This window comes from Crocodylus siamensis, chromosome 5, assembly GCF_052110815.1.
Source record: "Crocodylus siamensis isolate JL-2025a chromosome 5, ASM5211081v1, whole genome shotgun sequence".
In the NCBI taxonomy this organism is placed as follows: Eukaryota; Metazoa; Chordata; order Crocodylia; family Crocodylidae; genus Crocodylus; species Crocodylus siamensis.
In genome coordinates, this window is record NC_143399.1 from 52723042 (window position 1) to 52738570 (window position 15529).

General features: G+C 44.6%; 1 protein-coding gene across 1 annotated transcript in view; it reads left to right on the forward strand.

Moving 5' to 3' along the window:
* The window catches only part of LAMC1 (laminin subunit gamma 1), a 152630-nt gene that overhangs the window by 97588 nt on the left and 39513 nt on the right, over window positions 1-15529 (forward strand). Inside the window, exon 2 of the mRNA XM_090048173.1 lies at window positions 13831-14135. Within this exon, the coding sequence (XP_089904299.1) occupies window positions 13831-14135 (305 nt within the window). The remainder of the gene's footprint in view (window positions 1-13830; window positions 14136-15529) is intronic.

A 15529-nucleotide genomic window follows, 5' to 3' on the forward strand; every position in this document is an offset into this window, starting at 1 on the left:
CACTTCTTCCTATGCCCATCAAGAGGAAGACAAGCTGCTGAGCTCAGGCCCACGTGATGAAAACATGGCGTCTGACTGTGTAGTTCTAATCTGTAGGGACTTCTTAAATTGAAACTCATCTTAACTCTTAGTATCTTAAAAAAAGTAAGTAGTACTGATAACCACCATGGCAGGATTCTCATCACAATGAATTAGGTAAGTTGTTGTTCAGATGACAGGTTGTACTTAACTCCCATGTCTTTGTCCATCTCCCAACGGGATCCGGCTCCTGAGGGAATTCCTGCAGAAGTGGGTAGTGTTCTTAAGTCTCTGGCAGCAGATCAAAGGAAGGAAAAAAGTTTTTTGGCAGCAGTCCAGAGTGTAAGCAGAAAGGCAGAGGCATTCTATTGTACAGAGGCAATAAAATATATATTTTCAGAAATCTAATGTTTTCTAGTTTGTGGTGCAGGTGATTCTGAAAGAAGGAGCATGTGTGGGGGGGGTGTTGTTGGTTGTTTTTTCTTCTCCCCCACCCTCACTTCTCCCTATAAGCAGTAGTTTCAAAGTTTGGTGGAGTTTTCCATAGTCTCTGTGTTTTGAAGGAACCCAAGTGGGTTAGAACTTAAATCTTGGGTATTAACTTTGTTGGAATATGGGCAGAGAGGCAGATGTTAATTTGGGCCCTTATGCAGTATAACTTTGTCACATGAGTTTCTCCTATTAGAGAAATGTTATGGCAACATTAGAGCTGACTACCAGGACAACATTTTGAGGTATTGTGTATGGTAAAGGAAAGGAAGCTAATTTTCCAAGTACAGTGTGGTGAGTGTGAGTAGATCAGTAATGAAGGAAGAGAGTGTTAGCCTATACTTATCTTATAAAGGCATTTGCTCACAATCCAGCACTTGTAGCAGGAGTGCCAGCTGGCGGGGTGTTTTCATGATGTAAATTATCCATCCGTTCTGAAGAGCCCGGAGTACAAGGAAGCCTTTTGTGTGTAAGAATGAATTCCTAACTGAAGACAAGGAAGAGAGCTTCTCAGTGGCATATCTATTTGCATTTTCCATTCTTTATTTACTGTTTTTCAGCAAGTCACATTTCCTGATGGTCCCTAGGATAGCAGCAAGGGTAGTCTCCCCCTAATTTTAACTGCTATAGGCAAATGCCAGCCCGTGTAGTGCTAGCAGTGGTGCACTACCATAGAATGTTTGACAGCAGCGGTATCTTGGGTTTTTGTCAGTATAAGCATCCTCTCATCAGGGCCCTATTGAAGCACACCCTACCCTAAATAGAAGGGGGTGTTTTGGGTTTTGTTTTTTTTTTTAAATTAAACATGGATTCTCCATTGTCCAAGCACCCCAATTCTGCTTTTGCTGCTTTTGCAGAATAAAATACTACATGCTGGCACAGGTCCTTTTAGTCTCTTACGATGATTCAGAGACTCTAAGCTCTGCTTGACAGCATTCCTCCCCAGCCAGCGTAAGCATATTTTATACAATATGCCTGATGCTAGATATTATTTTAAATCAAATTTAAACTATGAAATATAGATAACATCTCTCTTATCCCCTTCTAATCTTCTTGCCTTATTCGTGTGCCAAGCGAGAGGAAATTGACTCCCCTGTGGAGCTGTAAAATAAGTCATTTCTTTGAAGACTTTTTGACACTAAGAATGTTAAGACTATTATTGATCTTTGTAATTGTTTAGAGACATTAAGTATACCTTCATTGGCTCAACTCCCCTTCCCTTCCCATGTTTCTTGAAGTAGTGTAGTTCAAATTCCATGGGGCAGCATGGAGAATCTATGCACCCTCAGGGAAATGAAGAGTTGTTTTCCAGCAAGATCTCTGCCAGCAGACTTAAGAGATGATCTTTGAACCTTGGGATGTGTCTGCGGATCTCAGTGGGAGATGGTAATGGGAATGAGCTCTACAAGAATCGGAGCTCTTTTTATGTAGGTCTGTGTAGGTCATTGGTACTGTGGTACTTATTTTCAGCTGTTTAAGCAATAACCCTTGTGTGGAGGGCTGAGCCCGTAGTTGCAAGACTAAACTTATGAGAGTTTGTTTCTTCATAATTTGGACACATATTTTTTTCAAACTTGGATTTGACTTCTGCTAAAGCATTCAGAAGTTTCAAACTGCACTCATAATTACTAATTAGCTCTCATTCTCTCACACTTCAGTAAACTTTTTTAATGACCACCTGGAAGTCTTATTGAAAAGTAAACATTTTTCCTGAATGGTTATTAACTGCCCTTGCCTAACTAGTTCTCAGATGTACCCAGTATGAGAGAAAGTCAAACACTGTGGGCTTCTCTGAACAGAACAATTGTTTTCTTATCTCTGAATATTAGTGTTAAAGCTGCAGCTTCCTTCTACTCCTTTAACTTATTGTTGATACTTCTTAGTATATAATGGCAAGAATTGAATTAGTTCCTGGAAGGTTTGAAAATTAGTATGTGTTAGAATGCCAGGCAGGGCAGATTTGGATATGTCATAGGCAGTCATGTTAACTAGTATGCAGGTAACAGCTTGTATGCAGGTATATATCTTAGTAGTAAGTGTAAACAGTAGGGGTGTACCAATTAAAGATTTTTGGGCTGATACTGATGGCTGATTATTAACGAACCATATTGGCTGATACCAATCCCATTGCCAGTCTGCACCCTGGTAGCTTGGGGAACAGTGTCTGGCTGGTAAGTCTGTTGGGAGAGAAAGAGGTGGGGTGTAGATCAAGGCCCCTGTGGTGAGGGAGAGAATGGGGCTGGTGCTGGTGCTGTCCAGCCAGGATGGGGTGGGGTGGGACAGAGCCATGCGACTTGTCTAGGGGCAGGTGGGAGGGGGCAGAGATCCCACTGCTATGGGCACCCCTGGGGGAGACATGAAGCATGTGTACCCCCCCAATCTGTTACCGGCGTGAGGGCGGACTGCTGTTGAGGCCTGGGGCTGGGGCTGGCACCTGGGCTTTTCCTATCTGGGGCAGGGCTGGGACTGGACTCAGGGCAGGGGGGGGGGGGGGGAGAGTGGTGATGGGGTGGGCTACAGCCACCCCAGAATTTGCTATAGCCTGCCCTCCCACTGCCGCTACTGCCTGGCCCAAGCACCGCCCTGGCCCAGCCCCACCTCCAGCACTTCCTCCAGCCCACAGCAACAGCCTGCCCTTACCCTGCACACAGGTCTGGGGGGCACATGCACCCCATGGCTCCCCCAGGGTTGCATGTCATGGCAGGATCCACCCCCCCACGCTCCCCCGAGGAGCCTCTTGTGGTTTCATCCTGCACCCAGCCCCACCCCCTCTTTCACTGCAGGGGCAGATACCCCCTCCCTCCCTCCTGTTCCCCGCCCCCCAAACAGGTTTACCAGCCAAACAAAGCTGTCCAAGCTGTCAGGCTGGCCATGTACATGCTGCAGCTACATGCATGCACACAGTATTTATTGGCAACATTATTGGCCACATCAGCCAAAAAAGCCCATTGCCAATAATGTCAATTTTCCTTTTGTCCGTGCCAATATAATATGGACTGATGTATTGGTGCATCTCCTAGTAAATAGGGAGATATTATGTTTTAAAATAACCTTGGCTTGCTTTGGGTTGGGGGGAGGGAGCAAACTCTATTGTAGGAACATTTTTATCAGCTGGTCATGGGGAAGCTTAAACACAGCCTTTTATGTACATAGAGTTGCATTTAACATTGTATCAGTTAACATGACACTTAGTCAAGGTGGTGTTACAATGATCTAATGTTCTAGTGAAGACATGCACAGTCATGTTTCTGGTTTGTAATACATATCTTCTTTTTACCTGGTTTCATCAGTGTTTTGTTTGCATTGATGGGTAGAGATGGTGGTAGGAAGTTAAGTTACCCCTTTTACCTCATAAAAAGCATTTTAACACACAAAGGGGGATTTATAATTTTTGTTTATTTATTTTACTAAGACTAGTGGAGTTAAGGCAAGGGTGTCAAAGTTGGCCCATAAAACCTCTCTGTCCAGCCTGCCAGTATCCTGGCATGTGCTGGAAGTTGGGGTCATGGCTTGCTACAAAAATCCAGGGTCCTTTTGAATCTTCTGGGCATGGCCTCGCTGCTGCTGCTGGACTCCTTGCCTCTAGAATGGCCACTGCAGCAGCCCCATGCCCCATACCAAGTATGGCCCACAAGGATCTCTGCAGTCTGTATCTGACACAAGGCTGTGGGTGAGTTTTTAACAACCCTGAGTTAAGTCCTTTTAGAAAACTTCAAGAGGGAAGGGGAGGTTAGAATCTGCTTGTAATTGAAGAGGGAAAGAGAACTATTTGGTACATCGTAGATATGCATCTGTTCCAGATCACAAGTTTGTTTAATTGGAAAAGCCCTTTAAGCTTCTGTTGAGGATCCTAGAAGCTTATATTAAGAAAAGCTGACTGTTAGTTAAGCTTTCTACTAGAGCAGTGGTCTCCAACCTTTTTAAGTAGGAGATCACTTTTGGCATTTAAAAGCAACCCAAGATCTACTGTGCGATCTATCTCCTGCCCTTTCCCTCCCCCGTGGACTGATCTGCTGGGCTGGGGTGCGCGCGTGCATGCATGCACATTGGCGTTCAGCCTCCCACCCCAGCTTCGGACCGACCCTAAGAGGCTCTGAGATCTACCGATGGATCGAGATCCACTGGTTGGTGACAACTGTACTACAGCATCTTACTTTTAGATTTTTCGGCTAACTAAATTAGTTTTCCCTCATTTTCGGAATTCTGTTTGCAGATCTCCTTCCTTCTCTGTCCCTCCTCCCCATCTTGATGAAGGCTGAACGCAGCTTTTGCTCAACACAAGAATGCAGTAGTTCAGGAAAACAAGCCTGCCTTCCCTTTATCATCCTAGGCTTCTCTCAGTCAAAGCAATAAGGCATTCTTGACATTTTGGCTGATGTACATCATTTCAGAGGATAGTCTTCATTTTGTTGTCTATTCGCCTGTTTTCTTTCACTCCAATCTTGGAATGACTGGTTGGCTTTTTTCCTTCACTAATTGTATCTGCAGTAAAAGTTTCCCATGTTTAGTCCCACTGGGCTCTTCCCTACAGCTGAATGAGGAGGGGTTTTCTTCCACGTTCCCTGCCTCAGCTTGCGAAAGGTTGGAATGCATCTTGTCTTCATTCCCTTTAGGTCTATTAAAGGATTTCAGGCATGTCTCTGACCCACTGGCTGGATTCACAGTCAAGGGTATTGGAATCTTGTCAGGGAGTAGTCTAAAGGAAAGTGTCCCCTAAACTTGTACTGAGGCTAATATATATGGGAGTCATTCACTTGGAAACACGTTTTGTTGTAGTAACAGGGTCCGCCTTCAGAATTGATGGTTGAATGCGATAGAGACTTTGTTAGGAGGAGAACTGGCAAACCTAGGATAGACTACTTGCATGATTAATTTCTACCCCCTTTTCTCCTTCCTATACCCTTCCCCCAGCTCTGTTTCCAGGCATAATGAAGTTCTTTTCGGCTGAATGTCAGTGTTATAACTGTGCTTTCTCTAGGAGGTTAATAATTACCCAAAGCAATTATGGCATAGTTAATCATTTCACTCTTGCTAGATTGCACCATCCTGGCAGTGATTTTGTAGAGAATGCCCCTTCAAATAAACAAAAAATACATATTAGTTGAACCTTTTCCTTATGTTCAGCTCTTACAGGGGAATAAATCAGGTAGGTTTCATTAGACGTTGGTAATTGCTATTTTAGAGATTCTAGCCTAAAAATTATTATTTTCACTGCTCCATTAAAAACAATTTCAGTGACTTGTTAAAAGCCAGCACTGAATTAGTGGCAGAGCAGGAATACAGACTTGAGGGCTATCTGGCGTCCAATCCTGTACTTAATACACTGGGCCACAGATGGTTCAGTTATGTTGTAAACCCTTACAGAGTGGCAGTTCCAGTTTTGTTGTATGTGCGCAGTGCCAGACTCTGATTAGATCCTTTGGTTTCTACCACAAGATGTGTGTAATGCCATGTTGTGTAATGGAGTTTTGGGGTGATTTCTTTTGGTTTAAGCAAAATTTGTGTACTTGTAAGGTTGTTCCATGACACTGATCCATGTACAGTGGCTGCCCGTGTCTGTAAAACTGATCCACATATTGCTTAGCTTTCCCTCTGCCTAACAGCCTGCGTGAGTCTTGCTCCTTTGTCTCTCTTTCAGTGTATGCGTTTGTTTTCTGTTAACTCTCCTAAGCTGGGGGCCCGTTGAACTAGTTTGGCTAAGACACATCAGTTTTATAACCGGGGGCACGCAAGGGAGTGATGTGTGGCTAGCATCTCTGTTGAGCCGAAATGTTGAATAGGTACTTATTTTTACAGCTCAGTCAGCATGGACATTTATACACATACATTTTTCCCATGACATGCCAGAGATCTGCCACTTCAGAGCAGACTTGATTAATCGAGTCTATTCTGCACACAAGCTGAGGTGAACTGTGCTGTGCCATGTGTAGTGTAAATGCAGCAAAATGCACATCAGCACACAGAAAATGGTAGCAGTGTGCTTTTGAACTAACACACCTCCGAGGTGTGTTAGTTCACAAGTGCACTACCGCCATTTCCTCAGCGTTGACGTGCATTTCACCACTTATACAACTGCATGCATCACAGCTTTTCAAAGCACCTGGCACTGTGGCACTTGCATATATAAAAATGCCCCACGGGCCTAGATTGAAGATCAAACCCATGCATTGGGATCAGTAATGAGAAGCCTCTGCCACTATATCCTTTAGGTTTAATATAGCATACGTGCATGTGCACATGGGCATTGATGTTCTAAATGAATATACTTATGAGAGCGAACTATGAGGGGTTTTATCCAGCCTCTTCATCAGTGTAATTCATTGGGTCAGTAGAGTGCCTCTGGGGTTACTTTATTTATGAATGTGTATATTTATTTTAAATCTCAACGTTGATCATTCTAAGCATACATTTTAAGCACCTCCTACTCCAAAGTGTTCATAGTTTCGTAGTTGGTAGGGTTGGAAGGGACCTGAGCAGATCATCAAGTCTGACCCCCTGCCACGGGGAGGAAAGAAAGCTGGGGTCAAATGACCCCGGCTAGGTGGCTGTCTAGCCTCCTTTTGAAGACCCCCGGGATAGGAGCAAGCACCACTTCCCTTGGAAGTTGGTTCCAGCTCCTGGCCGCCCTGACAGTGAAGTAGCACCTCCTGATGTCTAGCCTGAACCTACTCTGTCACCTTACGGCCCTTTATTCCTTTACTCCTGGTAGTGCTCGGGGGAACAGGGTCTCTCCTTTGGTAAGTTTATAGATGGCCACCAGGTCCCCTCTCAGCCTTCTCTTGTGGAGGCCGAACAGGTTCAGGTCCCATAGCCTCTCGTCGTAGGGCCTGCCCTGCTGCCCCCGATCATGCGAGTGGCCTTCTTCTGAACCCTCTTGATGCTGTCCACATCCCTCCTGAAGTGTGGCACCCAGAACTGGACTCAGTACTCCAACTGTGGCCTGACCAGTGTCGCATAGAGGGGGAGGATCACCTCCTTGGACCTGCTTGTGATCCATCTGTGGAAACATGACAAGGTGCAGTTGGCCCTACTGACTGCGTCCTCACATTGGCGGCCCACGTTCATCTTGGAATCAATAATGACTCCAAGATCCTTTTCTGCCTCTGCACTGATGAGAAGGGAGTTCGCCAACCTGTAGGTACGGTGCTGGTTCTTCCTCCCCAGGTGCAGTACCCTGCACTTGTCAGTACTGAAACCCATCCTATTCTCATCCGCCCACCCCTGTAACCTGTCCAGATCTAGTTGTAGCCTGTCTCTCCCTTCTAACATGCCCACTTCTCCCCACATCTTAGTGGATGCTTTTCACCCCCTTGTCCAAGTCGCTGATGAAGATGTTGAACAGTGTGGGCCCAAGGACCGAGCCCTGGGGGACCTCATTGCCTTTTAAATTATGACACACTAGACCAGTGGTGCTTCGCCTATCCAGTCCCATAGACTAGAGGAGTGGCGCAGGGAGGCAGTTTAATTACAGTGAGCCATTAACATGGTGCACTCGCCACCAGATTTCTGGGCCTGTGTGGAGCCCTGCAGGGCAGATCCAGCCTATAAGCCATAGGCTGAGTACCACCGCAGTACACTGAACTGTTTTGCTCCCCCTGCTGGTTCTGGGGTGCTGGTTGTAGCTGTGTTGATGCAGTATCTTTTATTAGACCAACTGAATAGTTGGGGGAAAAAAGTAAAGGGTATTTGTGCCCAAAAGCTTGTAAAGAACAATTTTTTCAACTCTTCAGTTGGGGTAATAAAAGATATCAGATTTACCCAAAGAACCTTGTCTGCCCTGGTTCTGTCATGCATAGTTAATTGCTGCTTTATGCACAATTGTCCTTGCAGGTGTTAGGTAATTTACCTTAGAAATTAGACTCTCTTGATTTTTCTGGCTATTGCTGTCAACCACTTTTTAGCAAGTAGAAGCAAATTGCAAGATAGTAATGAGGTAAGGACTGCATTCATGTAAAATGCCTGGTCCTGCACTGACTTTGAAAAGCAAAATTTATCTTTTCTGGAGTTACTAGTTGCCTAAAGATTTAGGGCATATTTGTGCCAGATTTGGATTAATTTAAAGCAAAAATGTTTTAATATCCATTCAGTTAAAATAGTGAGAGTCTAGGTGAACACTCTTTCTGCTTCAGGCAAGCTTATTTTAATTTCATCTGAGTCAACAAGAAACAAGTGTATGCAAACCAAAATTAAACTAAATTGAAATAAACAGCTTTCAAAATGATGTAAAACCCTCTGTATGTCTTTACATTGGTTTAAAATGTAAGCTAAATCAATTCAACTTTTGTGTGGTGATAGTGCTAATCATCACAGGACTTATCAGCTAAAATCCTTTTAGTCCATTTTTGTTCCAAGTAAAGGACTGGTGGCTGATACAACAGAGGTTGAACAATATTTTTCTTGGAGTGGATGGCAAAAAGTTATAAAATGGTGTGAATGGCATAGACCAAACAATAAAGAGGATTCCTCTGTGTTAAAGTAAACCCACTTTTGGCTTTTCTACTCTCTATATGCTTCAGTGTCCATAATTTTTAATTTTTCTATATGAAGTTGTCTGTACAGTTAATCCAAAATCCAGCATTTATTTAGCTTCAGGATTTCTTGATTAGTGAGATTGTCTGTGCACAATCTGTCCACTGAGGTGGAACAATAACAGCTGGTGTGCAGCTGTATACCTCATCCTGGGAAATGTTCTCACAGCCAACTAGCTCTGTGAGGAAGGTGGCTGAAGCATTTTATGGTCCCTTCCCACTGTCACTTTAACTCTTTAGAGCACTGAAGAGTAACCTAACATTGCTCTGACAACCTGATATCAGATTTACCCAGAGAACCTTGTCTGCTCATGTCCTTAGACCAACATGGCTACAACCTACACCACTAACATTGCTCTGGTACTTAACTGTACCTGTTTAAAGTACTGATGTTCCCACAGTGATTGCAGGGTATGACTGCAAGTAAGCTTATATTGCCATATTGCAGCCACTAGAGATTTGGCTGTAAGTAGCAAAGAAACAGCTCTCTTAACAGGCCATTGATAAATTCCACTTCTCCCCCCCATCCCTGTCATTTGTAATCTGGGTGGAGGACATGCAGCCAATGCATACTGTCTGTCTGGATTGTTGCAGAATGTGAACAGTAACTATTGTCTTCTAATGCTGTGCTGGACAGTAGTGGAAGTTATCTTGCAAATCTTAGCTGAAATTACTTAAACTGCTGTAACAGAAGTGGCCGTGTTTCTGAATGGCTCCACACAGAATGCTTTTCCAATTCAGGACAGTTTCTCACCCCTACTCTGAAAGATATGAAGCAGTTAAAAATGTTTCTCCACGTAGGAGGTTTCAGCACAATTCCTCATTTTGGCATAGGGTGAACGAAAGCTGGATTCTTACTGTTCTGTTCTGCCACCTCCGCACCCTGTAGCTCTTAATGCAAGTGGTATTTCTCAGCTTTGAGTACTCCATACTAATGGCATTCAGTGAAACATCTGCATTTCGGCTTTGATACAGGGCAGGAATGCCATAGACCAAAGCAAAGAAAAGCTTTGAGAAGTCAAGTATCTTCTTGGGGGTATGAATCCCCTGGGTGGTTTGTGTGTGCTGTATGGGGGTAGATGCTCTAATCACTGGGAAGAATCCATTAGGGAGGTTTATTTGTTGATTGCCATGATCCCATTGGGAGATAAATGTGGGGTGGGGAAGGTAGTTTTAACTTTGTTGTCATGGAAGTGGGAATGTCTTTTTCTTTTGTGAGTAATTAAAGTATTCTTGGTTTGGAAAGTTTCAGACAGCTTAATCACAACTGACTAGGAAACTTTTCTCCTATTCTGTTCTTACCAGAGGATAACCTGAATGAGAACATGCCCTTTGATATTTCAGATAGTAAGTAGGAGTGCACTGATAGAGATTTTTTTAGGCCAAAACCAACGGCCAATTTTTAATGAGCCATATTGGCCAATATCAGTCTAGTTGCTGATATGCGGCCTGGCAGCTTGGAGAGCAGTTCTGTTGTGGGGAAGGGGTGTGGTGGGGGACAGACCAAGGCCTCTGTGCTGAAGGAGGAAGTGGGACTGAGGCAGGGGGAGGGGCAGGTGCTGCCCAGCCAGGACAGGGCGTGGGACGGAGCCATGGCTTGTCTGGAGGGGTGTGGGGAGGGGGAGGAGCTCCTGCTGCTATGTGTTCTCCAGGGGGGCACATGCCCCCTGGATCTGTGTGGGGGGCATGTGTGGGCTGCCACTGTGGACTGGGGCCAGTGCTGGGCTTTTTCTGGCAGGAGGGGGGCTGGGCCAAGTTCTGCTTGGGGCAAACAGTGGCAGCACTGGGAGGGGGTTACAGCTAATTTTGGGGTGCCTGTAGCCCCCCCCCCCCCCCGAGCCTCCCTCCCAGCGCCGTCTGCCCTGAGCACAGCCCTGGCCCCAGCCCTGCCTTCCTGGGGTGCGCATAGCTGCTGTCCCTCCCTCTCCCCCACCCCCGCCTCCCTCTCAATGAGCTACTCACGGCTCAATCCCACACTGTCCCATTCCAGCTGGGCAGCACCTGCCCCAGCTCCACTCCCTCCCTCACCATGGGGACCTCGATCTCTACCCCATACCCCTCCCCTACCCCTTCCCCCACAACTGACTTACCAGCTGGATGCTGTTCTCCAAGCTGCCAGGCTACACTCCTGGCCACATGTATGCTGTGTTGTGGCTATGTGGTTGCACGGGGCATTTATCAGTAATGTTATCAGCCACATCAGCCAAAAAAAGCAGATTGCCAATTAAGTCAATTTTCCTTGTATCTGTGCTGATACAACAGGGGACCAGTGTATCAGTGCACCTCTAATAGTAAGGGTTGTCATAAAAGAGTGAAAGAAGGCTCCATATCTAGCCAAAAAGGTTCCTTGCTGCTCCTGATTCTCTACCTGCATAGGAAGTAGAGGGCTTTGGTATGTGTAGCAGTGGTTTTCCAACTTTTTAGAGTCACCGCTCCGTAACTTTTCCGAGTTTGGTGGCACCCTCAGTTGAGAACCACTGTTATACTGTCTTAGTTTACCTTGGTGGTTCTCGACCAGGCTCTTCCCATGTGCTCCTGCCTGTATTGGGGTTTTCTGATAACTCGAAAGGAGGCATGAGCAGAAGCATAATTGAGTGTTGTACCCTAGGCACAACTCCCCTATGCCCAGGGGAAAAGGAAGGTCCTACCTAACTTGGGTTTCCTCAGCTCCTCCAGTCAAACAGTGTAAAGGACTGCTGTAGCCCATCCTGACCCCTCTGGATAGGCAGTGCAAAGGGCTGTAGCCAGAATATACCCTCTTGCCATAGTCCTTCCTGATCTGACCCGCCTGCTTGTCCCAGAAATATAGAGGGATGCAGGACAGTCCTACATGCCTGGCACACCTCTGTTTCTGGAAGGAGTGTGTGGCGTTTAGACCAGGAGGGACTGCAGAAAGAATGAGTTCCAGCCACAGTTGATTTTCAGTCCACCTCTGTAGGAGTCACGTGGGGTATTTCTCCTGGCAGCACCATGTTATAACACCCGTAGAAGGGCTCATGAAAACCCACCTGAAAACCACTGCACTATACGATTATTTTTGCGCTATAATTGTTCACTTTTAGGTTCATAGAGGCCACATACAGGTATTAACATTTGTACTGGGAGAATTGCAGCTCTCCTGATAGAAGTCTACAGGCATTCACACAGTTTCTCCCAGAAAGAAAAAGGTGATTGTAAAAGAAGAAAAATAATCCATCTCTAACCCAGGAAAAGTTACTGCCAGGAGAATGAATGCCTGTAGACTTCTCTCCTATCCCCAGGAGTCAAGCAGGAGGGGAGTTGAGCAGTAGGGAAATGCTCCCTATGCCTTCTGAGACCACAGTGACTCCAGTCTGTGGAAATGAGGGGGGACAGTTGCTGTTTGCTATCTCTGGGTTCTAGGAGGAGTTGAGCAATGAGGAAGGGCTCTTCTGTTTTCCCCAGACTGGGGTCATCCCAGTGGAGAAGGTTCAGGGGACAGCTGCTCCCACCCCTCCCCATCTCAAGGGGATGAGAGGAGCAGCTTCTTGATGCTTCCCCTTCTCCTTAAACTGGAGTTTCCAGCTTGAGGTGGTGTTGGGAAGCAAGCAGCAGCTTCTGGGTTCCAGGAGGTGCAAGAACAGCTGCCCCCTGCACCTTTTTACACCATACTGTAATGACCAAAAATTTCCACTGGTAGAAGTGAACGCCTATTCCTGGCCACAGTGTTCCACACCTTTCCTCCCCCTTCCCTGATGCACAACTTCACATATTCATAGATGAAATGCTAGAAAATTGAGAAGTAATTAAGTAAGACAAGACCTGGTTCTTGAATGCACATGAACCATTAGTTCATGGAGGTAGGACCTCCAGATTCTACATAATAGAGTAACTGTTCATGTGGTGGACAGGCAGGTAGTAGCTGTATGGTGAATCTACGTTCTTTTTGAACCTAGAGCATAACTATAGGTGGGCTTTATAGCAACTTCTTTGCCTAAGTTTGAGTCTTTGTTGCCAGAAATAACGTAAACATCCTGAAAGAGAGTTTAACATGATGAATGTTGTACAAGAGCATAAATGTGGGGTAGGCAGATTTTTACGTTCATTTCTGTGGTGAAGGGAGTATCTTTTTCTTTCAGCTTCTCCTCCAAAAACAGGTGGAAATATTGACCTCATTTTTTTCTAAACACATTTTAAAAACATCCTATTTCTGAAAGCTCCCAAGTTTTTAAGTTTCTGGCTGTTGCAAAGATGTGTTTTGTGAGGCCAGTTTCTTACTTTGGACTCAGTAGTTTGGTAGCACTAAGTTTGGAATTCCAAACCAGAAGACATCCTTGTTCTTACAGCTCAACATTTACCCAAAAAACCTTGTCTGCTTATGTCCGTAGACCAACACGGCTACAACCTACACTCCTGAAACGTATCTGAGCTAGAGGATTCATTTAGAGAAATTTAGGATTTTTAGCACACAATTTTTAGAATTTGTGCTGACCCTACTAAACTTCACATCTAGAAGTCATAAGTGCCTTGGTGTACAGCGTCTCATAAATTTACTATAGCATCCTAAATAAATGTTCAGAAATTTAACAAAAAAAATCTCAAGTAACTGATGTATCCTTCAGAGTCTAATTTGGACAAGGAACTTGTCTCTTATTATATTTCTGCTACTCTAAAAGTTTATGCAGGAAATTTGCACCAGAGCTTTGCTGGAAAATGTCTTAATTATATTGAACTATACCAACAAGATTGGGTAACATCTTAATTAGGAGAGCAGAACAAAGTATAAATACTTTCCCCTTTTTCTTTAACCAGTGTTTTTAATATGTTTTGACCACAGGAAAGGCCTTTGACATTACATATGTGCGCCTGAAGTTTCATACCAGTCGGCCTGAGAGCTTTGCCATCTACAAGCGCACAAAGGAGGATGGGCCATGGATACCTTACCAGTATTATAGCGGCTCCTGTGAAAATACATATCAGAAAATTAACAGAGGGTTTATCCGGACTGGGGAGGATGAGCAGCAGGCACTCTGCACAGATGAGTTCAGTGACATCTCTCCTCTCACGGGGGGTAATGTGGCTTTTTCAACATTGGAGGGGCGACCCAGTGCCTACAACTTTGATAACAGTCCTGTGTTACAGGTATGTGGATGGGGATGCTGAAGAGGCATGCAAATGTGTCTTTTGTGTGCTGTGGAAACCTGCTTGAAACTGGGTCCATGCCAGTCAATATACTGGTGAGCTTAGGACTGAGATGCAGGGCACACGGTAGTGGTTCAGAGAGAGAATTGAGGAATATAATTATAAATTAAAAAACTTGCCATATGCACTTAGGTAAATTCTGAACAAACTACAGAAAAGCGGAATGTTATGTTCAAATTGTCCTTGATTGTTGCTGTAATATGTTCCCCTATAGCTAAATAAATTAAATAAGTATCCAAATAATTCTTTATTTATTCTAAGAAATAAGAGACTAAATTATATGGATTTCTGTTAAGTTTTAATTTTAGTATCTGCAAGGTTTTGTTACTGATACCCTCTAGAGGTAGCAGGTAGCACTGATGTTTATCTAGTTTGTTAATTATTCCCCATTCCATTTCTTGATGACATGTCCAGACAACTTTAACAAAGAGAAATAAAACAATGTTTTCCATAGCGCCTGCCTGCTTCCTTTTTCAGCTACAATCAGCATACTCTCAAATTCTTTCCCCTCCATTTTGCTTGAAAATTCTGTAAAGTGCAGAGCAATGTGAACACAGAGCAAGTTTTGATGACCTTTCCATATGTGTATGACCCATTTGGTATCCAGCAGCAGGAAGGAGAAGAAGGATCTAGTTCTCAGTTATACACGTAAAGGATAAAAAGGGAAAGGGGAAGGGGAGAGAAACTTTTTCAGTGAAAGAAAAACAGTTCAGCAAGCTCATGCAACTGGTTCTCGCAGAGAATACTTTAAGAGATTGTTGCTGAAAAGGATTAATAAGGCTTATGAGAGAGTGAATAACCTGGTACTGATGTCTTGAGAAATAATCAGATTCACTTTCTGTGAATAGATGTACTGCAGCATCCCTTCTCAGAACCTAGGAATAGTTGTCTATGCATGAATTTCCATACACTCTTACTTGTGCTTGCAGTTATGTGAGTATCCTTATTGCACTGCTTAAAGAGTGACAGCTGTGGAGCAATAGCATATCAATGCATTTTCATGCAGATTACTTTCATGCAACACTTGCAAGAGAACTGTATTAGAAATGCTAGAAAACAAGTGATTTGAGCAGAGGTGGGCAAAATACAGCCCACAGTCTGGATCTGGCCTGCCAGGTGATTCCATCCAGCTTGCAGAGCTCCTCTATAAGCCAAACGAATTATCAAGCTCAGCTGCCCATCTAAGCAACCGACCCCATCCCAGCCTGGCCTCACCCGCCCCCAGCCCCAAGCCAATGGGTGCTAGAGACAAGAAGCTTTTGCCTGGCAACCCTGTGGCTGTTTCCCAGTCGTCCCTCCCTACCAGAGTGGGGATTCAGGTAAGGCCCTGCCAG